This window comes from Pan troglodytes, chromosome 10 (genome assembly GCF_028858775.2).
Source record: "Pan troglodytes isolate AG18354 chromosome 10, NHGRI_mPanTro3-v2.0_pri, whole genome shotgun sequence".
NCBI lineage: Eukaryota > Metazoa > Chordata > Mammalia > Primates > Hominidae > Pan > Pan troglodytes.
The window spans coordinates 42,355,475-42,381,680 of record NC_072408.2 but is presented as its reverse complement, the minus strand read 5'-3'; the positions used below and the strand labels follow the sequence as shown (position 1 = coordinate 42,381,680).

The 26,206-nt window shown below is 53.9% G+C and overlaps 2 protein-coding genes across 12 annotated transcripts; one reads left to right on the top strand and one right to left on the bottom strand.

Annotated features, from left to right (window-relative positions):
- Positions 1-114: 114 nt before the first annotated feature.
- MAP3K12 (mitogen-activated protein kinase kinase kinase 12) lies at positions 115-19,191 on the bottom strand. 8 transcript variants are annotated; one of them, XM_509099.9, is made up of 15 exons: positions 19,108-19,191; positions 6,884-7,057; positions 6,576-6,784; positions 6,068-6,251; positions 5,685-5,876; positions 4,946-5,104; positions 4,685-4,843; positions 3,886-3,994; positions 3,540-3,649; positions 3,235-3,351; positions 2,977-3,114; positions 2,193-2,817; positions 1,921-1,991; positions 1,560-1,833; positions 115-895 (listed from the first exon to the last, which is right to left on the bottom strand). In XM_509099.9, exons 2-15 carry the CDS (start codon positions 7,018-7,020, stop codon positions 797-799), a joined length of 2,583 nt encoding a protein of 860 aa, XP_509099.3. In that variant the 5' UTR covers positions 7,021-7,057; positions 19,108-19,191; the 3' UTR covers positions 115-796. The 8 variants fall into 8 exon arrangements, with proteins under 8 accessions (XP_509099.3, XP_009423585.1, XP_063641654.1 ...); XM_063785584.1 differs by lacking the exon at positions 19,108-19,191 and adding an exon at positions 12,738-12,855 and having other exon boundaries at positions 737-895; XM_063785583.1 differs by lacking the exon at positions 19,108-19,191 and adding an exon at positions 12,650-12,740 and having other exon boundaries at positions 737-895.
- A 685-nt stretch (positions 19,192-19,876) lies between these two features.
- TARBP2 (TARBP2 subunit of RISC loading complex) lies at positions 19,877-26,116 on the top strand. Of its 4 annotated transcripts, none has more exons than XM_003313655.5 (9): positions 19,877-21,145; positions 21,699-21,868; positions 22,711-22,813; positions 23,397-23,492; positions 24,082-24,154; positions 24,383-24,500; positions 24,820-24,947; positions 25,334-25,535; positions 25,676-26,116. In XM_003313655.5, the coding sequence occupies exons 1-9, from the start codon at positions 21,093-21,095 to the stop codon at positions 25,831-25,833; spliced, it is 1,101 nt and encodes a 366-aa protein (XP_003313703.1). In that variant the 5' UTR covers positions 19,877-21,092; the 3' UTR covers positions 25,834-26,116. The 4 variants fall into 4 exon arrangements, with proteins under 4 accessions (XP_003313703.1, XP_009423543.1, XP_009423544.1 ...); XM_009425268.4 differs by having other exon boundaries at positions 20,574-21,145; positions 21,704-21,868; XM_009425269.5 differs by lacking the exon at positions 19,877-21,145 and adding an exon at positions 21,258-21,392 and having other exon boundaries at positions 21,704-21,868.
- Positions 26,117-26,206: the final 90 nt, after the last annotated feature.

The following is a 26,206-nucleotide window of genomic DNA, read 5'->3' as shown; positions in this document are numbered from 1 at the left end:
AAAGTGGAGGGGCAGGAGAACTTCTCCAGACACCTCAGATAAAGTCCGGAGCCCAAGGCTTTATCTTAACCATGTATGGTACCCCATTCATTCATCAAGAAAACCCTCAACAGCTGGGCCTGCATGGAGTGTTATATTTCAAGGTTTTTCACAGGGGTTACAGTAGGACAGTCCCCACCCCAATCAGGCACCAGGATAAAAGCAGGGACTTAAACAGCACCCCAGTTCTTCAGCCTGAGCCATCACATGCTATCAGTCTCCTAACCTCCCCCTGGGCCTTAAGACAGGGCTTGGGCAGAGAAGATAAATGGTGGGACAAAAAAATGAGTTACATTGCCACCTGAGAAACCTCAGAGGGGAGGACCCAGCCTTAGCCTCCCTCCTCCCAAGTGCAAAATGTGTAAACAGAGTAAACGGAACAGAAAAGTGCAGTGGTTTTCTCTCCTGCCCCTCCCACCGCCCCTCCACCCACCCCCTATTATTTTGGGATAAAGAATATAAAGACAACCCTGGCTTTTCTATTGCCTTGTTGCTTGCTGAATATAAGGAATGGGGTGGGGCAGGAAGGGGCTTGCCCTTAGCCACAGCTCTACGGCTGTGCCTCATTCATTTCCACAGCTGCCAGTGTCCCTAGAGTTTATCAGGTGAATTGGTCAGGGGATCAGTCTCCCTCGAGCCTGACTTACGGCTGGGACAGCCCCATCTTTCTGTTGATTATGTGGCGCATATATATATATATGTATATATATATAATTTATATAAATATTTCTCTATGTACAAGGAATACGAGTGGCTTTCATGGAGGGAGGGAAGCTGGGGGCCGCAAGGCATCAACGCTGTTGGAGTTGTCCAATTCAGTGCTGTCACAGTCTGAGTCCTCAGAATTGGGAGGGCCCTGTGAGAAAGAGTAGAAATGGAGTGAGATTCCTTGGGGTTCTTTGCTGGGGTCATTTTAATAGCCAGTGGCTTACTGATTTGTTTTTTTAAGACAGAGTCTCACTCTGTCGCCCAGGCTGGAGTGCAGTAGCACAATCTCAGCTCACTGCAACCTCTGCCTCCCAGGTTCAAGCAATTCTTCTGCCTCAGCCTTCTGAGTAGCTGGGACTACAGGCATGCACCACCACGCCCAGCTAATTTTTGTACTTTTAATAGAGATGGGGGTTTTACCATATTGGTCAGGCTGGTCTTGAACTCCTGACCTTGTGATCCACCCGCCTCGGCCTCCCAAAGTTCTGGGATTCCAGGCGTGAGTCACCATGCCCAGCCAGCTTACTGGTTTTATTCCTTCCAGATTTCAGTTGCTCAGGCCATTCTCCAAGGTGTCAGACTCCTTTCAGAATCATTCCCTGGCTGCAATTTATAGCTACATACAAGCTACTGGTCAGGCATCATAATAGATGCTCTGTGCAAGAGGCTTCTGAAATTCCACCACGTGGATATTTGCTCTTTATGGTACTTTCTGGCCTGTGCAGCTGTCTCCCCAAAAGCTGTTAAAAGACAAGGCATCTGCTTACAGCTCTCCCTGTTCAATATCTGCTTTTTGCTGTTGTGCCACTCACCCGCTCTCCTCTGAGAAGTTCCTGGTGTGGAATGGGCAGGGAGCTGGGTTCAGGGCCAGGGATGACCTCTGAAGGAGGTGGGTCCAGTGGGATTTCTGAGCCCTGGGAGCACATGTCATCAGACCGCTCATCTGGCCGCTCATCAGTGTTGGTGCTGCCAACTTCAGGTGTGCCGCTGGGGGAAGGTTCACTAGCTGTGCCTTCCTCCCCATCTGATGGATTCTCTGAGCTGAAGGTAGATAGTGACTGGCGCATGTTCAGGCTCTGAGGCCACCTACATGTTGAAGAGGGGGATTACAGCTTGGTTCTGCCCCTAGCAGAAAACAAGAATGCCATTAATTCTTGTAATGCCATCACTTACCTCTGGCTTGATGTCAGCTCTACTTCACTGTCTACCTCTCCTTCCTCCTCTTCCGATGAGATGCCACGTTTCTACAGGAGAGATGGGGTGGGGGTGGGGGGGGTCTGATTAGAAGTGGAAAGAGGTCACTAAGAATCCAGGAGAAGGGAACATAGTTATGAAGGGTGAAGTAGGGAATGGCTTAAAATTGAGCATAATGTGGGGGATTAGACTTGGACCCCAGGGAGGATAAGGAAAAAGGGAAAGAGCTTGGGAGCCTTCCCATACTTTACCTGACTTCGGGTGACGGCAGCCCTGTACAGCAGTGCAGCTGGGGTCAAGTGCTGGGACCCAGCCCGGCTTCCTCCCCGGCCTGAGGTCCCTTCCCTTCCAGTTACCAGAAGCCCCACACCTTCACCAGGCCCTACTGGAGGAGGTGGTTCCCCTTTGGCTCCCCCAGGTGAATCTGGGCTGGTGGAGCCAGGGGCTGAGCCCTCACTTGGTGGGGTGTCACCCCGGGCCGGAGGTGGTGAGCCAGGATCCCCAGCTCCGCCTGTGGCCCCCCGGCCCCGGGACCCTAGTGCTGCTGACAGCAGGTCTGGGGACGATGAAGACATTTTGCGGAGCAGGAGGTCATGATGAAGCCCACGGAGGGCGGGAGGGCAGGCCTCCCAGGCTGAGGGTCCCCCTCCTAGGCCCCCTGGGCTTCCTGGTCCTCCAGGTTCATGGGGTGGCACAGCTGTACGAAGCCCAGGCAGGTCCCCACAGCTCCCCTTGGCGCTGGCCTTGCGGTGACGGGTCTTGCCACGGCGACTCCGTCCTGGTGAGGGGGGGCCCTTAGGACACCCAGGAAGCCCAACCCCACTCAGGGCTGCATCTAGTTTAGGGAGCAAAGACTCCGTCTTGAGGATATCTGGCCTGGAAGGAGAGGAAAAGTAAAAGGTTAAGACTGCCAAATCTATGTACTCAAAGCACTCCCTAACCTTGGACACTAAAGTACACATCTCCCTGCTAATATACCTGTTGTCACTTAGGTATCCCTCTTGCCATATTGGAACCACAGTACTCACGTCCCACCTTTTGCTATGGGGTGACAGCTTCTGTGGCACATTCCTCTTCTTGATAAGCTTCTCCATTGTGTTTCCATGCAGGAGGCCCCGGGAAGGGTGTGGCTTCAGCAGGCCTGGGCACCTCCGCTCTAAAGCTTGCTCTCGCCTAAAGATCCAGGCACCTTCTCAGCTGGGCAAATGACCAGGAAGGGGCACCCCAGTCTCAGTAGGACCTCTAAGGCAGGCACAGCTCCAGGGCTTGGTGCATAAGGACAGGTAGGGTTACCTGAGCAGCTCCCTCTCCTTGAGTTCCAGCTGCAACATGAGGGCATTAAGTTCCATATACAGGTTGTTGGCTCTCTCCAGCTTCCTTTCATAGTGCTCCCTGATGTCCAGGGCGTGTCTGCAATGGGCAGAAAGGTTCCCCAAGGTGAACTGGGTTCACCTAGGGCCATAATAGATCTCAGTCTCAGAATTCCTGTCCACAGTCCTTTCGTAGTCCTTCCACCCGCCCTGGGGCTGGGTAGGAGCTGACTGGGTGCATAGTCCTTGCTGTTGGTAAAATCACCTCCCCAAAGCACAGGAACTCACCTGAGCTCCTCCCTCCTCCTCATCACCAGTTCCTCTTCTAGGCGGTGCAGACAGGTCCCTTCTGACTTAATCTTTTCAAAGTGCAGTTTTACTTCTTCCCGCCACTCTGCCTGTGGGTTGAGAGCAGATGAAGAGTGAGAGCCATCCCTTCACCCAGTGAAAGGCTCTGCAGGTTGCCCACACCACTGCCAATGTGTGTGCTGGAGCAAAAAGGAGTGGATTGACTCAGCCCTCTAAGAGCCAATCTCTTCAGTCCCACTCAACCCATTTCCCAGCCTCCCCCTCAAATAGCATCATCTCTGCAAAGAAGGGGAGTTAGGTATTCATTTTCCTACCCACAGCACACCTGGGACTTAAAGTAAGTCTCCTGGGGTGTGGAGAGTACATCAGCTGAGGCAATGTCCAGATGCAGCAGGATCTGTCGGAATGATGGGCGATTTCGCGGTTTGCTATTCCTGAAAGGAATGGAGTTAGGAAGGAGAGGGGAGAATTTGAGGGAGGATCAGATAGGAACTGGAGCATCCTTTCCCAAAGTGTGTCCTGGAGAATCCAATCCTAGAATGTACTCTGTGACAAAAGAACTTATGGTCAACTGTCTCTAGAGAATATTACACACTATTCATTAGTGTGTCAAAATCCTGCAGTAAGGAAACCTATTGAACCCCGTATTTTCCAACTTGTCTCCCAAAATAAAAGCCTTTTCTGAATAACTTCATTGAAGGAACCACATTTTGGGAAATGCTCAGTGACAGATTAGCAATCGTCAAACTTCCCTGGGTCTAGGTTCCAAATGAGGATCTGGGGTCCTTTCCTTCTGTGTTCTAAGGTGGTTTACTTGAGGCTCAACCAACCATGCTTGGTGGTTATGCTGCTCCTTCCTTGTACTTGTATGCACTCACTGGCACTTCATGACAAATCAGGAATGCAGATATCGTTAAGTGTATTTTATAGATGAGGAAACAGGTTCAGAGTAGATACCAATTACCCCTGGTGACTCAGCTCAGAAGGTAGCATGAGCCTGATTCAGATGAAAGTCAGTCTCTTTGAATTAAATGTACCCCTGCCATTTATTGGTCAGTCCAGCCCAGTACTACCGTGCTTCTCAACTTCTCCAGGCCCAGTATCCCAGCCCAGGCCATCCTTACCAGCACTGGCGAAGCAGGATCTTGAAACCATCTGGGCAACTGGAGGGCACGGGCAGATGGAGACTGTTGCTTCCCACACCCCAGATAATGGCTGAGGAATCTACGTCTTTGTAGGGGATCTCACCAGTCAGCAGTTCCCACAGCACCACGCCAAAGGACCTAGGGATGAGGGGACATCACTTGTGCTCAAGCCCTAGAAGTTGCCCACAATCCCCCCAGGGCTGGCCACCCACTCTTCTCAGTTTTCAGCCTAGTTCTCACCAGATGTCGACCTTCTCAGACACAGGTTCATTGCGGATCACCTCAGGGGCCATCCAGGCTACTGTCCCTGCAAAGGACATCTTGGTGCTCTTGTCACTCAGCTCCTTGGAAGTGCCAAAATCTGAGATCTTCACCACATCGTCGTAGGTGATTAGCATGCTGGTAAAGAGTGTAGTCAGCTGGGGTCCACACCCCTCCACACACCTCATCTAACTCTGCAGCAACTCTGCCTTTCAGGTTTTTTTGTTTGTTTGTTTGTTTGAGACGGAGTCTCACTCTGTCACTCAGGCTGGAGTGCAGTGGCTCAATCTCGGCTCACTGCAACCTCCACCTCCTGGGTTCAAGTGATTCTCCTGCCTCAGCCTCCTGAGTAGCTGAGACTACGGGCACTCGCCACCACGCCTAATTTTTTTGTATTTTTATTAGAGACGAGGTTTCACCATGTTGGCCAGGATGGTCTCGATCTCTTGACCTTGTGATCCACCCGCCTCGGCCTCCCAAAGTGTTGGGATTACAGGCGTGAGCCACTGCATCCGGCCTGCCTTTCAGTTTAAAATCATTTGGGACACTCAAAGGTGAGGGGCTCACTACAGCCCTCCTGAGATGGGACTGTCACTTGGAAGAGGTTTCTGAGATGGCCACATGGACCTAGGGCATGGTTTGGAAGCCAGGAGAAGGCCACACTGACTTGAGTGGGTCACCTGCATGCACATCTGTTGCTCCCTGCTTGCTTACTCACTTGGGTGACTTGAGATCCCTGTGGATAATCTTGTGCAGGTGCAGGTAGTTCATGCCACCAGCGATGCCCATGGACCAGTCAACCAGTAAGGAGGGGGTGACAGGGCGGCCAGCCCGCAGTACCTCATACAGCTGGCCCTGGGCGCAGAACTCCATGAGGATGCAGTAGCAGGGAGCCTGGGTGCACACACCCCTGGGAGCCAAACAATGGTATGAAGGCCTCAGCTGGCTCAGCATTCACCTGATTCATACCTGGAACCCCCATTCCCGCCCATTCCACCTATGGATCTCCTCTGGGGAAGGATGGGGTAGGTCCCACTGCCCAGGAGGGTACCAGGCCTTAGCATAGTATCCCCAACACCCAGCCCCTGCCCTGGACCTCACTTGAAAGTGATGATGTTGGGGTGCTTCAGCTTTCGCAAGTGCTTGATGTCGGTTTCTTTGAGGTCTCGCACCTTCTTCACAGCCACCTCCTCCCCGTGGAAGCGCCCCAGGAAGACAGCACCCTGGGCCCCTGAGCCCACCCACTGCAGGTCCAGGATTTCCTCAAAGGGGACCTCCCAAAGGTCTGTGGGCAGGAGGCACAGTGCCACAAGCCTCAGAACGAGCCACACTCAAGGCCAGGGACAGGATAGCATTGGGTTGGCTGAATTGACTTAAGGAGGGTGAGGCAAAAAGCCAAAAATAGGCCAAGAAGAAGGTTCGAGGGGACAGGGAAGGAATGAATGGGTGGCCTTAAAAGAAGCTGGGAAGTTAGAGGCTGATGGATGGCTAAGGGACTAGGGCTGGGCCATGGGGAGGGAAGGGACCATTGCGTGACTTTAGCGGAGCTGACCAACAGATCTCGGGCTCAGGGAAACAGAGAGGAGGCTCCCACAAGGACGTGGCCTACCTTCCTGCTGCTGCTTGTGCTCAGTGGAGTAGGCTTTGCCAATCATGGTCCAGACAGGGCGCAGGCAGCCAAAGAGGCCCTCAAGGAAGCCACTGCCACTCTGGCACTGCAGTCGCACCTCGTCAGCTCGAACTCTGGATGCCCGACTCTCAGGTGACCCAGCTGCTCCCCCTGGGCCCCCTGCATCCTGCTCATGTAGCTGCAGGACACTGTTGGCAAAAGGCTCAGGGGGCGGCTCTCCACCTGGGGAGGGGCTGGGCCCTCCCCCACCCTGCCCACCAAGGGGTACCACATCTCGAAGTACACACTGGGTAGGCGTCAGGTCCTTCTCGGGAGTGCAGTCAGAAGTGTCTGGGTCCAGCTTGCGCATGGATGCCTCACTTAGGGTAGACACAAAGCCCCCAAAGGAAGGAGAGGGTGTTCGGGTCTCATGGAGGCAAGCCATCGCCTCTGGCCCCTGGTATGATGGTGAACACTGGGCCCTGTGGGAATGAAGGAAGGAGGGGCTGGGCTGTTAAAGCCCCAGGCCTGCCTGCTCAGGACACTTATCCCAGAGGCACAGACTGGGGTGCTGGGTTCACAGTAGCCCTGCTGGAGGTAACACTTGTGGCTCCGTTTCCCATGGCCCTCCAAATTGCACCTTGACCTATCTTAGGAAATCTGATACACTTGGGCTTCCTCTCAGGCATGTTAGTAAGGCAAGTAATAGGTAGACAGGTATCGTACCTGAGTATCATTCTCAGGTAACAGCCCCACGTGGGTACACACTGGTAAAATATGTCTCAAATTCAAGTATAATGGTAACAGATGAGTTCCCTTCTCCCTGTAAGATGACTAATTCATTGCTGCAGCACATTTTTTTCACCCGAGACTCACAGGCACACACAGGTATCAGAAGGGTCTCACATTTACACCTTTACCTCGGGGTCAACCTCAGGCACACAATAGTAACACCTAGACCTCCCTCACATTGAAGCACACACACGATGCTGGTAAACCTTTCAGACACCCTTGGACAGCATTCTTGAGCTGCCTACACACAGGCGATGCACCCGGGCCTCCCACCCAGGTACTTACACACGGTACTACTGAGGCCCTCTCAGGAACACTCAACTCAGGTGAGAGCCTCATTCTAAAACACACTCCTGGGCCTCTCCAAGGTAAGTGAAGGTTGTAACCACAGAGTTCTGTCCCCCCAGCACAGGTGGGGAAAAAGGCAGAAGCAGCCAATGGGGATGCAGACACTGTCACAGAAGGCCACTGCTTCATCCCCCTTGGCCCTCCCTTCAGTCCAGCGGCTCTCCCAGGGGTCAAACAAGGTCTTATCTCCTCTTTCCTCTTCTCCATTGCCCCATCCTCTGCTCCCCAAACTTTCCAGGCAATGGAGATGTGTCCCAGTTCATAGCTGGGTGCTATTTAAAAAGCAACCATTAGGCCGGGTGCAGTGGCTCACACCTGTAATCTCAGCACTTTCAGAGGCCGAGGCGGGCGGATCACCTGAGGTCAGGAATTCGAGACCAGTCTGGTCAACATGGAGAAACCCCGTCTCTACTAAAAATACAAAATTAGCTAGGCGTGGTGGCACATGCCTGTAATCCCAGCTACTTGGGAGGCTGAGGCAGAAGAATTGCTTAAACCCGGGAGGCTGAGGTTTTGGTGAGCCAAGATCATGCCACTGCACTCCAGCCTGGGCAACAAGAGCGAAACTCTGTCTCAAAAAATATATAAATAAAAAGCAACCATTAAAAAACCCGAATCTGGCAAGGTGTGTTGGCTCATGCCTGTAATCTCAACACTTTGGGGAGGCTGAGGCAGGTGGATCACTTGAGCTCAAGAGTTTGAGACCTTGGCTGGGCGCAGTGGCTCACGCCTGTAATCCTAGCACTTTGGGAGGCTGAGGTGGGTGGATCGCTTGAGGTCAGGAGTTTGAGACCAGCCTGGCCAACATGGCGAAACCCTGTCTACTTAAAAAGAAAAAATTAGCTGGGTGTGGTGGTGGATGCCTGTAATCCCAGCTACTCGGGAGGCTGACGCAGGAGAATCACTTGAACCCCAGAGGTGAGGTTGCAGTGAGCCAAGATCACACCACTGCACTCCAGCCTTGGGCGACAGAGTGAAACTCTGTCTCAAAAAAAAAAAAAAAAAAAAAAAAAAAAAAAAAAAAGAGGTTGAGACCAGCCTGGGCAACATGGCAAAACAGAAATAGAAAAATAGAAAAAAATAGAAAAAATAGAAAAATACCAAAAATAGAAAAAAAACAAAAACAAAAAACACAAAACACAAAACACAAAAAACAAAACAAACAAACAAAAAAAACAACAAAGCCGTGCATGGTGATCCTGTGACTGTGGTCCCAGCTCCTCTGGAGGCTGAGGTGAGACGATTGCTTGAGCCCAGGTGGCGGAGGTTGCAGTAAGCCACTGCACCCCAGCCTGGGCGACATAGCCAAACCCTGTCTCAAAAAACAAGCAAACAAACAAAAACCCTGAATCCTGACTTGCTTCTGCCACATAATGGCTATGTGACCTCAGGCGAGCTGTAGTTGAGCCTCAGCTATACAAAGGAATAAACTGGCTGTCACTAAGGCACAGCAAACCCTTAATCCTACACCAGACTTGTCCAGAACTTGGCCCCAGGCGCCATGCTGGTCTCCCAACTCACTCCACACTTGTCGGTTACCAGATCCTGAGATTTGAAGATTCCCAAGAACAAGCATCCCTCTAATTGTTCCTCATAGCTAGCAGGGTCCTTCCATGAGCCCCTGGGTTAGTCTGGAAATGATTGCCATACATTCTGAATTGCAGTGGGGGAGGAGTGGCAGGAATCTCTACATCTAGAAGGGTTCAGTAGATGATTACACAGGCACACAAGGAGGCTTGGGAAACTCTGATAGTTCTTGTAATAATTACCAGGCCTTTCCCTTGAAGACTTTTTCCTGGGGGGTGAGGGTGTTAGGCCTGGAATCAGCATATTTAACAAGCACCCTAGATTTGTAAAGGTCTAACCCAGTGCATGCTATTTTCCAGTCCCACTGTTACTGCCTTAGTTCAACCCTCATTAGCTGTCCTCACCTGGCCCAGGACAGCTGGTCTCCAAGTGCCCTCCCTAACCCCAATTCTCCATCCAGCTCCTTCAGAAGGATCTTTCTAAAACAGATTGGGGGCCAGGTGTGGTGGCTCATGCCTGTAATACCAACATTTTGGGAGGCTGAGGCAGGCGGACCACCTGAGGTCAGGAGTTTGAGACCAGACTGGCCAACATGGTGAAACCCCGTCTCTACTAAAAATCCCCAAAATTAGCCGGGCATGGTGGTGGGCACCTGTAGTCCCAGCTACTCAGGAGGCTGAGGCACGAGAATTGCTTGAATCTGGGAGGAGGAGGTTGCAGTGAGCCGAGATCGCGCCACTGTACTCCAGCCTGGGTGACAGAACAAGACTGTGTCTCAACAACAACAAAAAACAGATTGGGCCAGGCATGGTGGCTCACACCTTTAATCCCAGAAATTTGAGGGGCCAAGGCAGGTGGATCACTGAAGCCTGGAAGTTCAAGACCAGTCTGGGCAACATGGTGAAAACCCATCTCTACAAAAATATAAAAATTAGCCGGCCAGGCACAGTGGCTCATGCCTGTAATCCCAGCACTCTGGGAGGCCGAGGCGGGCGGATCACGAGGTCAGGAGATCGAGACCATGCTGGCTAACACGGTGAAACCCTGTCTACTAAAAAATACAAAAAATTAGCCGCGTGTGGTGGCAGGCGCCTGTAGTCCCAGCTACTCGGGAGGCTGAGGCAGAAGAATGGCATGAACATGGGAGGTGGAGGTTGAGCAGTGAGCCGAGATCGCACCACTGCACTCCAGCCTGGGCAACAGAGTGAGACTCCATCTCAAAAAAAAAAAAAAAAAAATTAGCTGAGTGTGGTGATGTGCACCTTTAGTTCCAGCTACTCAGGAGTCTGAGGTGGGAGGATACCTTGAGCCTGGGAGGGTGAAGCTGCAGTGAGCAGTGATTGCACCACTGAACTGCAGCCTGAGCGACAGAGCGAGACCTTGTCACAAAAGAAAAAACAACCACCCCCACCAACACAGAACTTGGCCACGTCGGGTTTTTGAACCAGGACACCCAATGATAATGGCTAACTTAAGGAAGGCTTACGGCCGGGTGTAGTGGCTCACGCCTGTAATCTAGCACTTTCGGAGGCTGAGACAGGAGGATTGCTTGAGCTCAGGAGTTCGAGACCAGCCTGGGCAACACGGTGAAACCCCGTCTCTACTAAAATACAAAAAATTAGCCAGGTGGGGCGGCGGTCGCCTGTAGTCCCAGCTACTCGGAAGGCTGAAGCAGGAGAATCACTTGAACCCGGGAGGCGGAAGTTGCAGTGAGCCAAGATCACGCCATTGCACTCCAGCCTGGGCGACAGTGAGACTCTGTCTCAAAAAAAAAAAAATAGAAAAGAAAAGAAAAGAAAAACAGGCTTACTAAGTATGTTAGCTTCTGGTAAAGGTGCATTAGCACTTTGCATATTTAATCCTCAAAACTGTAAGCTGGGCATTATTAGCCCCGTTTTACAGACTAAGGCATAGAGGTTTTTTTTTTTTTTTGAGATGGAGTCTTGCACTGTCACCCACGCTGGAGCTCAGTGGCACGATCTCCGCTCACTGCAAGCTCTGCCTTCCGGGTTCACACCATTCTCCTGCCTCGGCCTCCCGAGTAGCTGGGACTACAGGTGCCCGCCACCACGCCCGGCTAATTTTTTCTGTGTTTAGTAGAGACCGGGTTTCACCGTGTTAGCCAGGATAGTCTCGATCTCCTGACCTCATAATCCGCCCATCTCGGCCTCCCAAAGTGCTGGGATTACAGGCGTGAGCCACCGCGCCCGGCAGGCATAGAGGTATTAAATAATCTGCCCACAGGGCCATAGCTATTAAGAAGCTCAAGCTCTGCTGGGCGCAGTGGCTCACGCCTGTAATCCCAGCACTCTGGGAAGCCGAGGTGGGCGGATCGCTTGAGCTCGGGAGTTTGAGACCAGCCTGGGCAACATGGGGAGAGCCTGTCTCTGCTACGAATACAAAAAATTAGCTGGGCGTGGTGGCGCATGCCTGTGGTCCCAGCTACTTGAGAGGCTAAGGTGGGAGAATCGCTTGAGCCCAGGAGGTGGAGGTTGCAGTGAGCCGAGATTGTGCCACTGCACTCTAGCCTGGGTGACAGAGCAAGACTCTGTTTCAAAAAAAAAAAAAAAAAGAAGAAGAAGAAGCTCAAGCTTCACCCCCAGCCTGGAAGGCGCTTCTCATCTCTATCCAGGTGTCACTTTATCCTGGACGTCCTTCTTTCCTGATCCGCTCTAGGTTAATGCGCCTTCTGGGCTGACACAGCCCCACTATGCGTCCTCTATCACGGTTCCCATTATACTGGACGGACAATGTAGTTGGGCGTCTGGCTCCTTTGAGAGCCTGGACAGCCTTTAGAGAGATGACTTCGCATCACAAGGGAACCATGGCTTGCAACAGCACCTGGCACGCAGAAGGTGCTCGGTAAGGTGGAACCACTGCTCTACTCACCCCGGAGGATCGCCTTAAGCCCCGCACACTCTCTCTGCGCGCGCGCGCACACACACACACACACACACACACAAAACTAGCTCCCTGAATCCTCAGAAGAGCCAGGTGAAGGAGGTACTACTGGTCCCACTATATTCTTGAGAGCACTGAGGCCCAGAAAGCACAAATCACACTAAAGTTCAGCTTCCAAATCCCCAACATATCCCACGCGGTATTTGTGGCTTCAAGAGGTAAGGTGTAGGTTGCAATGCAAATTACAGACAAACACAGACCAAGCAAAGTGCCAACATATGGGAGAATTTCGTCTGGAGGACCCAAGGGATTTTGCCTGCCCCCCCACCTCCCTCCCCGCCCCCACCACCTCCCACTCCGCCGCAACCCCGGGCTTCGCTTCTGGACCACCCAGAAACAAGGCCCAAGACTCTGGGACGCTCTCGCCTGACAGGCCAGGAGGGAGGGATGGCGGGATTGGAGCCCTCGGGGAGGAGCCGGGGCCGTGCCCTGGACAGCTTGGTCACCAGCAATGGAAGGACGAAGCCCAAGTCAGGACCGCTGAAGGTGGAGAGGAAGGGGTTACGGCCACAGCGCCCCCTCCCCCTTCCCGACCTCCTTCCCGGCCGTCACGTGGCGCGTGGCTGGGGCGGGGGCCGCGGCGGCGGAAGGGGGTGGTCCGGGTGGGGAAAGGGAAGGGACACGGTCGGCTGGGGGAAGCGCTGGGCGCTGCGGCGTAACCATGACGACTGGGCCTGAGGCGGCGCGTGAAGTCACCAGGACAAGATTAGCCCCGGATCACGTGAGCGCGACGTGGGGGCGGGGCTGTGCCTGGGCCCCGCCCCTGACCTGGGCCGGCCCAGGTGGCTGGTTGCCGGGATGGCTGCGAGGATCTTAGGTGCGGACCCCCACCCAGCGGTCTGCCCCATCTGTGTTCCCTTCCTTCCCCTGCCCCCGCATGCAGAGAGATCTTCGGCTGAGGCGTCTGGTGTTGGCAGGAGGGGACTTGTGGGGTTGGCATTGGGGGTGCAGTACCACAGGGAAGGAAAGCAGGAAATGAGAGAAAGGGAGACAGGGCACAGAAAAGGCGAAAGGTACAGCTAGAGAAGGAGGAAGGAGCTGAGACATATACAGACACCGGAGCAGCGTCAAGCGGAGTCAGCCCCGAGAAGGATGGCTTGAAAAGCTGTTTGGAAAAGCAGAGGACCCTGAGAAAATGGAGATGAAAGGGGAGTGAGAAACACGGAGAACACCCATCTCCTTTTCTGTCTAGAAGCCGAGCTTTGAGTAGGCACAACACCTGGCTTTTTAAAGGAATTTTTCAGCCGTCATCTGGTTGTTTGACGACTAGGTGGTTTAGGCATAGAAAGGGTGACATGCTCAGAGACACTTGCAGCCAGCCGAGCCTCCCTCCAGTTCACCAGGCTTCCCCAGAGGCCCTTCTGGTATCCAGGGCCAGCAGCTGGGGAGAGAAGGAGAGAAGCCATTTCACCTGTTTGCCTTTTACGGTAGTGGGGATAGCTGAAGAAGTAGGAGATGGGACCAAGGGAAAGATCTCAGGCTAGTGACAGCTCTTCCACATTGACCTGGAGTGAGGGAAAGCTGCTGCCCCTGGGAGCTATAGTAAAGTGGAGATTCCTCTCTCCCAACACACACACACATACCCCTTTCTGTTTCCTTTATTTCTGACCTGCCAGCTGTGTCCCACTGCCCCCTGGCTGGGCCTTGGCGCCAGAGCTTTGGAGGGGCGTCTAGGATGGCTAGGAGCCCCTGGCCCAGACGTTCAGTCACCCTGGGGGAGGGTAGCTGTCTCTCTGTTATCAATTATGCAGAGCATGGGGGAAGGGCAGCAATGTGACAGGAGGGTGGGTCTCTCTGTCACTCACTGTCAACCACATCTACCAAGTGTTGATGGTGCTTCTGCCTCACATTGGGTGAGGGGACAGAATGATCTCTAAGCCATACATGTGCCAGGGGAGGAGGCTCTTTGGACACCCAACAGGCCCTAATTCAGTGCTTTGCTGATGGCCCCAAAGTGACTCCATAAGGAGGCTACAGGGTAGAGTGGGGTAGGAAGTCACCCCCCATCTATCCCACCTTCTAGGTTCTCTGGCCTGAGATTTTGGAAGCCTGTGGCAGGTAAACTCTGTGAATTCTCTCTAGCTCCTTCTTGTATAACAGCAGAATGTCAATGCCAAGCTGTTTGGTGGTCTTAGGGGCTCAGTTCAGAGGCCAGGTCATCTGCCTAAATCTTGGGCTCTCACACTGAGTGCTCTCCACTGTCTGAGACCTCATTTTTTTACTCAGGAAAAGGAGAATGATTCCCTTTCTCTCGTGAGTGGGGGTAGGAAGGGGAGTCTTCAAAGGGAAAGGAGACCCAAGAATTTGGAGTCCTAATTCCACCTCTGCAAGCTTTGAAACCCTGAGAGGATAAAGGTCTCTGATCAATCGTGGCCATGCCTCCTGTCCCCTTGGCTGCAGCTTGTATTGTTTTTGAAACAGGGTCTCGCTTTGTTGCCCAGGCTGGAGTGCAGTGGGATGATCACGGCTCACTGCCTGCAGCCTCAACCTCCTGGGCTCAAGTGATCCTCCCCCTTCAGCCTCCTGAGTAGCTGGGACTACAGGCACTCACCACCACACCAGACTAAATTAAAAAAAGGCCGGGCACAGTGGCTCACGTCTGTAGTCCCAGCACTTTGGGAGGCCCAGGTGGGCGGATCATGAGGTCAGGAGATGGAGACCATCCTGGCTACCATGGGGAAACCCCGTCTCTACTAAAAATACAAAAAATTAGCTGGGCGTGGTGGCGGACGCCTGTAGTCCCAGCTACTCGGGAGGCTGAGGCAGGAGAATGGCGTGAACCCAGGGGGCGGAGCCTGCAGTGAGCCGAGATGGAGCCACTGCACTCCAGCCTGGGCGACAGAGCAATACTCTGTCTCAAAAAAAAAAAAAAAAAAAAAAAAGGCCAGGCGCAACTAAAAGGCCAGGCGCAGTTGCTCACGCCTGTAATCCCAGCAATGGAGACCATCCTGGCTAACATGGTGAAACCCCGTTTCTACCAAAAATACAAAAAATTTGCCAGGCGTAGTGGCGGGCGCACCTGTAGTCTGCCGCCACTGCACTCTAGCCTGGGCAACAGAGCGAGACTCCATCTCAAAAAAAAAAAAAAAAAAAAAAAAAATTGTAGAAACCATGTCTCATTCTGTTGCCCAGGCTGGTTCCAAACTCCTGGGCTCAAATGATCCACCAGTCTAGGTCTCCCAAAATGTTGGCATTACAGGTGTGAACCACTGTGCCCTGCAGCTTGTTTTTATTTTCCATTTTTCAGGATCCGCAGTCCTGGCCCCAGGATCCCAAGAGGAAAAGAACTATCGCTTTTCTTAGTGCCCTCATGAGGGGGAAATGAGTTCCCCTGAGAACTTGGGGGAAAACTGGAGATCACCCCTAAATTCGGGTCCTTGATTGGTAAATCAAGCCCTGAGACCCCTAGCTGCCACACTTCCAGTGGGGTGGGCAGTGAAGGGGTTCAGGGAAGGGAGGGACAGTACTATTTAGGAAAAAAGAATCAGCTTCAGATTTGGAGAGATCAGAGCTAGAATCCCAGTTTTGCCACCACTTAGTTTAAGGAATGTAATCTCTCTGTGGTGCCCAACCCACCCTGCTGGGGGTAGTGAAGGTTAAGTAGGGTGATAGAGGGGGTGCAGGGAGCAGCATGTTTCCTCCTTGCTTTGTCTTCCTGGTTGGCTGGACACCAGGTCTTTGTGGATCCTGGAGAGGCTGAAGACTTGGTCTCTGACCTTCTGCTTTCCCAGGATAAACTGTGATTTCAGGTTCCAGTAGAACCAGGTCACAGTGCTAGTGATTGTGCTGGAGTCCCCAGTCATTCCTCTACCAGATCACCAGTCCCTCCTCTGTAAATCCTGCCATTCTGTCTCCTCTGGACTAAGGGGGATGGCCTGATTTTCTGCACCCCATCCTCACTCCCTGGCCAGTTGTCTCTGGAATCTGCTCTCTTAAGCAGCTATACTGCTAAGATCCTCCCTTTGATCATGTGGCCCTGGATCACCCCTCAGCCTTACCCATGGAGGCCTCGGGGAAGGGGAGGGCAAGAGCAGGGTAGGATGGGCCTCAGGAGTCCCTCCTACCTAGGACCTCAGATAGACCAGGAAGAAGTTCAGCGGATGTTAACAAATAGTTCCTCAACGGGATGGGCATTTTTAAAAATCTGGAAGAATAAATACCAAAGTATAACAACAGTTTCTAGGTAGGTGGAATTGTGAGTGTTTTAATTTTCTCCTTTGGGTTTACGTATATTCCTAGTATTTCAGTAACAACTTTGAATTGCTTTTAAAGTAAGACATAAAATTTAAATTGTAAAAGAGAAAATACGATTGATGGACTGCTCATGCATTCCTTCACTTAGCTTATTAGGACAATTGTGCAATAGGGAGAGGGTAGGTAGTAGAGGAGAGAACACAGGCCTCAAAATCAGAGTGGCTTCCTGAGGTCTTGTCTCTGCTCCTGGCCAGTTGGGTGACCTGGCCTGAGACTTTTCAACAAACCTCAGTTTCTTCATTGCTAAACGGGGACAGTGGTACCTATGTCCCACAGTGGCAATGCAGTACATAATGTGGTGGGTAAGAACACAGGTTCTGGGTTACACAGACCTGGATTCAAATCCTACCTCTTGCCACATACTAACTTTTTTACTTTAAACAAATTACTTAAGTTTCAGTTTTCTCCTCCATCAGAGATGATGATAACACTATCTCACTTGGTCTTGTTACGGGCATGATTAAGACAATCAAAATAAAGTTCTTGGCCCAGGACCTGGCACACAGGAAGCTCTCTATAAGCATTAGCCATATGGAAAGTGCCTAACACACACTTGTAAGTTTTTTATGAATGTGATTCCCTTCCCTTCTTTCCCTTGTTCTCTTTCTCAAAGCAAGTGCCAGTAGGGAGGGTACGGGTGGAAAGGGAGGTGGAGAAACAAGAGGGAAAAAAAGACCAAAGAATGAAGAAACCAAAGGGCAAGGGCTCTATCCTGAATGATCTTTAGCCTCCTCTGGAATCTGGTCACTGTCACAGTCTCCTCACCTTCTCCACGCACACATATGACCCCAGTCCTTCTGGGAGCCAATGAACCAGACAGACCAGTCTCTGTGGCCAGGCCCTCATGAAGCCCCTATGTCCCCTGCTGGCATCATCTCAACAGCATCCTTCTTCCCAGCATCACCTCAGTCAACAGTGTGAGTGAATGCATGAGTGGCTGGCGTGAGGGGCAGACATTTCCACCTCACTGGAAGAAGCATGGCAGCTGGGGGTCCCAGGGCTTGACTGGTGTAGGGCTGAGGACCTGAATGTAGGGGTGATCTCCAGTCCACCCTAGCAAGGACTTCTTACAGGGTTGATTCCTTCTTTCTCTCCAGATCCAGGCAGGGGAGAGGGAGGACTGTGCATTACGAGAGTCCGGGCTGTGAGTGGTAGAACCAAGAGTCCTCTTCCTAGAAAAGCCCGATCCTACCACAGTGTCACCACGAGGGGAAAAGCAATTGGTTTTTAGAAGGGTTCTGCCCTCTTCAGCTATAAGGAAGCCTAGGAAATCCTGAGCCATGTCTAACTTCTTGCCTCCTCTGTCCATAACTGGGATGGATATTTAGCTGGTGTCTCCATGTTGAGCTGGGGTTTTCCTAACATTACCCCAGTTGACAATGGGAGTGAATGGATGAATGATACGCTTGAGGGGACACACTTTTTTTCACCTGTAAGTGTGAGATAGGAGGGAGTGGGGCCCTAAAGCTCAGAGAAACTTCAGTGTCTGGACAGGAAGGCTCAGGGGGCACTTGAGTCCTATCCTTCCTAAATCCTTTCTGTTAGCCTTAGCTTGGTAGGACCCTCTGGCTGAAACTCAAAGCTCCTAGAGCAATGGAGTCCACCTTGAGAACTGCAAGGGAAATGTGTTTAGAGGGATGCACTGACTGTGGCTTGAGACGACTCTGGGTGGGGTGAGGAGACCTCATGTGCACTCCCTTCTGATTGGAGGCCACTCACCTACGCTCCTCTGAAAAAGGCAGCAGATGAGCATCTACAAGGTAGGACTCCTCTCTTAATTCTAAGGGACACCTCACTGTTTCCTCCCACTGTCTACAGAGCCTTGACTCTTCCCTCCTCTCAGTCAAGGCCTTGGTTACCAGCAAGTCTCAACTCTTGTTTATTTTTAAGCCAATGAGTTTGAGGAGTGTTTGTGGGAAAGGGAGGAGGTTTTTGGAGGGCCTGACTGGGGGAGATGGGTTAGGGGAGCCAGAGGAGATGGAGAGAAAGAGGAGGGAGAAACCCACAAGTGAATGGGGGAGGGGAGGATGCAACAGCTGGATGGAGGTGAATGCCACAGCTGGAGGTGAATGCCACAGCTGGAGGGGATTAGGAGGATCACAGCTTGAAGGGGAGGGGGACCAACGCCTGGGCATGCAGGAACAGGTGCTCTCTGACTAATCTTCAGGTCCAGCCTGCTAAGTGTGTGTGTGTGTGTGTGTGTGTGTGTGTGTGTGTGTGTGTGTGTGTAGATGGTGGGTATATCAGTCCTTGCCCTTCCTTTCCTTCCCTAGAGGGGGCCAAAACTCTCCCTCCTCCTTCCCTCTCTCTCTTCCTGAGGATGAGTGGGAGGAGATGTTCTCTTGCCCTCTGTCCTTTAAGTCTGTCCCCCAATCATCCTCCACCCCACCCCAATACGGTCCTTTCCAGCTCTGGAGGCCCTTCGTCTCCAAGCTGGGCCGCGGCATCCCTCCGCTCCATTCCCTTCCTTCCCAGCCCCACAGGCGTCGGGTCCAGGTCCCCAGTTCCTCCATCCCCACAGCCTCAGCATCCCCACGCCATCACCCCGCACCAGGCCACATCTGCATCCCGACCCTCCCTCCACGCCCGGATCCCAGGACCCAGACCCATCCCTGCCCCCCACCCCCCCACAACTCGGCCAGGCTCTCACCTCGGGGGCTCCGCGGCCGCAGCACAAAAGGCGGCGCTGCTGCAGCTCCGCTCCGGATGCTGCTCCCGCCTCCTCCTCCTTCTCCTCCTCCTTCCCTCCTCCCCCCGCTGCCCTCCACCGGACCCGGGGCGCTGTCACAGGCGATGCTCGTGCGGTGTCCGGATGCACGGGTGTCAGCTTCAGCTTTCTGCCCCCACCCCCCGACCCCTAGCCCCGTCCCTGCTCGGCTTGAACTCCCGCTCCTTCCAGGGCCCCCGCCCCTGGCCCCCCGGGACGGACACGCCCTGAGCGGGGGATGCTGCGATGGAGCCGCCGGCCTCTTAAAGGAGCCCGCTGCTGCCATCCGGCGCGCTCCAGGCTCGTACCTGGCCCGCCTGGGCCCCGCGCCTCCCTGCTGGCGGTGTCCTATGGAGGTCCCACCTCAGGCCTCAGGCTGATTCCACAGGAACCCCCTATGACCCGTCTTATAGACTCCTTTCTACATCGGAGAGAGCAGCCCCTCAGTTGGGATCCCTAGCGCTCTGGCATTGCTCCCCCTATCATACCGATCTTGCCAGCTCTCCTTCCCTTGATTGTCACCACTCACTCCAATTTCACCCACTTGGAATTCACTCGGCTCTAGGCCCCATCCTCCTCCAGTGTTCCTGGATGACCCCTCATTATCATTTCAAGATTCCTCTGGACCTCCAACCCCGGCTCAGAGTAAGACATCTTTCTTGACCCCTTCTCAGAACACTCATTAGAACCTTTTTTTTTTTTTTTTAATGTGGTCTCTCCCTTTCTCTCTCCAAGGTCACAAGATTTCCCTCAGCCCAGTGGTTGTGCAACTTTGGGGGAGGAGGCAATGGGGCTCTAGGACTAAACAATGCGCGTCTGCTCAACACCCAGATCAGTTGATTAATCTTAGGCGGCCAAAATTCACTTTTGCTCTCTTCAGCTGAGAGACCCAAGACTCATGGAAGAGGGAACAAGACCACCAGGTGCCTAGTCCTTCTAATCCTGTCGTCCCACATTACAGCCTGATTATCAGGCCCCAGAGGTTTCCTCGCCAGTTAAAGAGAGGTTCACTAGAGCGGTTCTAAAAAGGTTTCACAAAAGAAGCAACACCTGAAGGGAGGTGAAGGACGACCTAGGAAAAGGAAGCAAGTTCTGTGTCACGGAGGCCCAAGGGCAAGGGGCTTAGGCTGTGGGTTGAGGGGACTGTCTGAGACGGACTTAAACCTGCACCAGCTCCAGAGCCCTGCGGAAACAGAGATCGGTCCCCTCCGGCGTCTAGGTAAGGCCCACCCTCCCAGACCGCAAAGAGCCAGGATCCGACGGCAGCCTCTCCGGACCAATCACAACCTTCCTTCATCAAGGAGGCGGGGTCGGGGGGGGCTGACTTTTCCTTGTCTCCGCCCCTTTAGTCGAAGTAACCAATCTCAGTGCACCTAGGGGAAGTAATCGCAATGGGAGTAACCAATGACGCCATGAAGCTTCTCGTGCGTGCTTGACCCTGCCTCTCCAGCTGCGACAAAGATGGCGCGCGGGCTCTTGGGTTCTGTAGTTTTCTCGCGATCCAAAAGGCTCCGTGCCCAAGTGAGTCCTTACCGCCTCCCTACCCAGCGGCTTCCCCTCCGCTAGTACGCATGTCCACAGCCTCACGGACCGGGAGAGAGGGGGCGCAGAAGGAAGGAGGCGGGACGGTATTACAAACAAAAAAATACGGCCTTCTCGAGAAGCGACGGCGGAGGGCCCGCTCCTCCCAGAAGGCGGTGCAGCCTGCCCGGGCGAGCCACGCACGCAGAGGGTTGTGGGGCGGATAGCTCCTCTCCAGATGGAGGCTCATGAAGTAGGGTGGGCGGGGGACTCCATATCCCAGCGTGCCCCGCGGCGGGCCCTACCGGCCGCGACTCCGGGCTTGGCCCCGGCCCTAGCTCGTCGGCTGTGTATTGGGGCGCGTGGAGGCTGCAGTCACGGTGGCGCCCGCGGGGACGGAGGAGGGAATGAGTGAAGAGGAGCAAGGCTCCGGCACTACCACGGGCTGCGGGCTGCCTAGGTGAGCCGTCTCGTACCGATTCCTTCAGGGCGAAAAGCGTGGGGCCGTGCGGAGGGAGTAGCGGCGCGGCCCCAGCATGCACCTGGCCTGAGGGTTGTTCCCGGCAAGCACTGGGGCAGTGGGCAGTGGTTCCCGGCGTGCACCGGGGCAGTGGCTGCTGCCTCCAGCTCTAAATAGTTTGGGGTTGGCCCGGTTCCCAGACTGCACTGGAACACTGGGCTTTATGCCCCCACATTCAGTGCATTTGGTGGGTACTGGGTTCCTGGCTTGCACTGTGTCAGGGGGTATGCACTTTCAACCTGCATTGGGGCACAGGATCGTGCCCACCTTAACTGAGGCAGGAGCAATGCATTCTTCCCCCCTTGCTTTGGGGTAGTGGGCCCTACTTTTCCAGCCTGCACCTCCACTTGGAACCCAGCCAATGGATGCTAGACTGTCTGGGGTTCCTTGGACCCTATGTCCCCCATAATGTGCCTAGGTCTGGTATGGAAGTGCTTGGCTAGGTGGGTGCAGAGATGGGAGGTGTGATGTGGGTCTGTGCCCCTTCCCCCAGTATAGAGCAAATGCTGGCCGCCAACCCAGGCAAGACCCCGATCAGCCTTCTGCAGGAGTATGGGACCAGAATAGGGAAGACGCCTGTGTACGACCTTCTCAAAGCCGAGGGCCAAGCCCACCAGCCTAATTTCACCTTCCGGGTCACCGTTGGCGACACCAGCTGCACTGGTGAGGAAGGCTTGGGCAGCCTGGCTGGGGTGTGCATTTGCAGGTCCCCATGGCTTTGTTTCTTGGAGTCTCTCTCTTCACAGTCCTTTTCTCCAAGGCCAGTGAGGGAAGGGGAGATTTCAGGGGAAAAGCTACTGACTGGATTGGGAGAACAGGGCTGTAAGAAGGTGGGTAGGACGTGGGAGAGTTAGAGGAGCGAGCAGGACTCCCACAGTGATCTGGCAGATCCCCATCACCCTAGAGGAAAAGTAAGAGAAGATAACTGAAATCCCAGTGGAGTATTTGGGGGAGTGAGTGCCTGGCGTGCTGGGCTCTGTTCCCGGTGCTTAACCAAATTCCCGTTTAATTTTAAACCTCAGTCTAACCAATGATTGTAGGTGGTAGTATCCGCCCCCCCGACTCCTCCCCCCGCCCGCCCATGTTGAATATGAGGAAACTGAGTGTTTGAGATAGTAAATGGCTGGTGCATGGTCACATGCCTAGTATGTGGCAGAGTGGGGCTTTTACTCCAGAGCCTACCCTCTCTTATTCCAGCTCTCTGTATTTATTGAGGGAAAAGAAAGTGCTTTACAAAGGAAATTAAAGCATTTGAGCTCAGAAGTCCACCCAAGGCGTTTGAGCTCAGAAGTCCTGCTTGGCATGGCTTAATTCTGGAAGCTAACGGAAAGATAAGGGCTCTTCCTTCCAGCAATTAGTGAAACACTTCCAGTCTTCAGCAGGGGGAGGTTGGTCAGAAGGGGCTTGATTGATTCCCTCTGGCTATGAGGAGAGAGGCTGTGGGATGCTGGTTTCTTTCCCGTCCTTTCAGTGACCTCCAGTATTGCCCATGCCCCCTCTCTCAGGTCAGGGCCCCAGCAAGAAGGCAGCCAAGCACAAGGCAGCTGAGGTGGCCCTCAAACACCTCAAAGGGGGGAGCATGCTGGAGCCGGCCCTGGAGGACAGCAGGTGAGGGAGGAACCGAGGCATCCCAGAAGCCCTTCAAGGAACCCAGGCCCTGCACCACCCACTCTGCCCTGAGGCCTGGCCAGGTGACACTTAGCCACCCTGACCTGGCCTCTTCCTGAGAGTCCCTCTGGACCTGAACAGGGTTTTCCAGGGCTTCTGCTGCTATGAAGAATTCTTGGGGTGGAGGGGTTGGTTAGCCCCATAGAGGGGTTGTGGCAGTAGGTTGGGGCCTGGGTTAGGGAGGGAGAGGGGTAGAGGCTTGAGGCTAAAGGGAGTTACTCCCCAACATACCTCCTTGTTCTAGCAAGATGTCCTTCCTTCACGCGCAGGTTGGAGTTTGTTGCTCCTCTGGTTCTTGGGTACAAAGATACCCTCTTCTCTGAGACTCTCTTTTCTCAGTCTTTTCGCCGGTGTTTGGCAGCAAAGGATCCGAGGAGGAAGCTGTTGGTTGAGCCTCCCTGATTCTTTGGCTCAATTTGGAAGTTCTCTTAGGGGATTGGGAGGTCAGGAGGACGTGGGTCCCCCACCCCTCTCTTCCCACTATACATGGGTGTGAATCAAAGGCCCCCTTCCCCTCGGGAAGTTCTTTTTCTCCCCTAGACTCTTCACTGCCTGAGGACATTCCGGTTTTTACTGCTGCAGCAGCTGCTACCCCAGTTCCATCTGTAGTCCTAACCAGGTATCTGTGTCCCCTGACTACCTGAGGTGGGTGGAGGAAGGGGTTCTGGTTTTTGGTCCCTCAGTCCTTGGACCCAAGCTGGTCAGGCATGAGGAAGTCTGAGAATAAACAGAATGGAATAGTTGGGAACCAGAACTTGAAGAAATCACAGCAGCTGGTAAGCTCTTGGGACAAGAGGTCATTTGTGATTTTCAGACAGCCTTATGAATGATGTCCGACCATGTTTAAGGGTCTTGCAGGTCCCATTTTCTTCTGGGTTGACCACATGTCAGTTCTGTGTTTGAGGCCCGTCAGGCACTTCTGGGACTGGAAATACAGCTCTTCTCCCACTGTCCTGGCTTAGATGATACCCAAGTGTTCCAGAATGGAAATGGGCTGGGGCCTGGAGAAGGCCTCCCTTGAGTGGGAGGGGGAAGGAAGCCGGCTAGAGCAGGAGGGAGCAGGCTAGATGTGTGGACAGACAGCTGCCCACCCGGTGGAATCGGGAGATGGTAGTCAGGAATCTAAAGTAGTGGTTAGGTTTGGAGCTCATGGGCAGGCTCAGATGGAACCCTTCACCTCAACTTTGGCCCTGTGCCTTTTCCTTCAGGAGCCCCCCCATGGAACTGCAGCCCCCTGTCTCCCCTCAGCAGTCTGAGTGCAACCCCGTTGGTGCTCTGCAGGTGTGTCCCATCCTCATTTCCCATGCATGCCTGTCTTCCCTTGAGCCAGGGGCCATGAGGGAAGGTTATGTGTGTTTGGGGGTGGGGGCGGTTCCTTGTACTGAGGCCCTTTCCACCCCCCTCTCTCCTTCCTCTCACCTAGAGTCTGAGGCTCCTGCGTGGGGACCAGCGTGGGTGTGAGAAGCCTTTTTTCACTCAGCCTCATGCACCCTGTGTCTCCCTTCCAAGGAGCTGGTGGTGCAGAAAGGCTGGCGGTTGCCGGAGTACACAGTGACCCAGGAGTCTGGGCCAGCCCACCGCAAAGAATTCACCATGACCTGTCGAGTGGAGCGTTTCATTGAGATTGGTAACTGGGCAAGAAGGGGTTCTCACAACTCCTCTCCCGCAGCACTCTGGCCCCAGCCACAAAGCAGCTCCTGGCCTCACTCTGCTACACCCCCTGCTCTCTTAGCTTCACAGTCCCTAGCTCAGCCCCTTCCTTTTAGCTTCTTGGCACCCTATTTGTCCCCTTCTCTCTGGCTGACCAGGTTCTCACGTGCATGGGCAGGTCTTGAGTTCCCCTTTCCAGTTGACATTCTGGGGGGACCCTCAATCCAAGTATGACCTGGGTGGAAGCACTGGGTCTGTGGGGAATCATAACCCAGCAGCCCTCTCTCCACATGCAGGGAGTGGCACTTCCAAAAAATTGGCAAAGCGGAATGCGGCGGCCAAAATGCTGCTTCGAGTGCACACGGTGCCTCTGGATGCCCGGGATGGCAATGAGGTGGAGCCTGATGATGACCACTTCTCCATTGTGAGTGGCTCATGTGGGCCGGGTGCCGTGGCCCATCCTCCATGCCAGGGCAGGGCTCCAGGGACTTGGGTCTGTGACTCAGCAGTGAGCCTCTCTGGGCCCTAGGTCTGCTTCTGCCACAGTTTTCCTACCAGACCCAGGGTTCCTGGGGCCGACTCAGCCTTGACTGTAGACCCGCTCTGTAGCTCTGTTACTGGGGTGAGGAGGGATCTCTGGCCATCTGGCCCAGGGCCTGGTAGTTAGAAGGGGCCACCCAGGGATTGACTGGAGGGAGGCAAGCTGGAGGAAGCATTCTTTGTGCTTTGTTCTCCTTTGACGTTGAATGTCTCAATGCCTGGGTCCCACAGTCTCTCGCTTCATCTTTCTCACTGTTCCCATCTTGACAGGGTGTGGGCTCCCGCCTGGATGGTCTTCGAAACCGGGGCCCAGGTTGCACCTGGGATTCTCTACGAAATTCAGTAGGAGAGAAGATCCTGTCCCTCCGCAGTTGCTCCCTGGGCTCCCTGGGTGCCCTGGGCCCTGCCTGCTGCCGTGTCCTCAGTGAGCTCTCTGAGGAGCAGGCCTTTCACGTCAGCTACCTGGATATTGGTATGGCTAGCTGGGGAGCGAGCCAGGGGATGGTGGGGGCTGGACCGGAGCAAGTAGAAGGGGGTGATGATAACGTGAACGCACCCCTCCCCAGGGCTACCTCCCCCAACATTGCCTCCCTCCTCTCTCTTGCTCTCCAGAGGAGCTGAGCCTGAGTGGACTCTGCCAGTGCCTGGTGGAACTGTCCACCCAGCCGGCCACTGTGTGTCATGGCTCTGCAACCACCAGGGAGGCAGCCCGTGGTGAGGCTGCCCGCCGTGCCCTGCAGTACCTCAAGATCATGGCAGGCAGCAAGTGAAGCCCCAGCTGGACTCATGGATGTGCACCCTTTGCTCCCTGCTCTTTCTGCCTCTGGGCTCATGTATCTGCGCAGCTCTGGTACCCTCTGTGGGTGCCATCTCTACCTCTGACACAGACTGCCTGCCTTGAAGCTGAGAAGGCACAGGGCAAGGAGCCAAGGACCACAGAGCCTCAGCCAGCCCAGGATCCGTCCTCATTTTATTGGTGATGATGAATGGGAATGAAATCGGGGGGCTGTCTACTAGAGCCTGGAATAAATATGCTGCTTTGTGGATTTGTAAGCCCTTCTCTTCTGTTTCCTTGAGCAGTGTGGATAGCAGAGGAGGTCACCACATTACTTTTGTGTGCCTTCCCTGAGCTTCTGTTCCAGC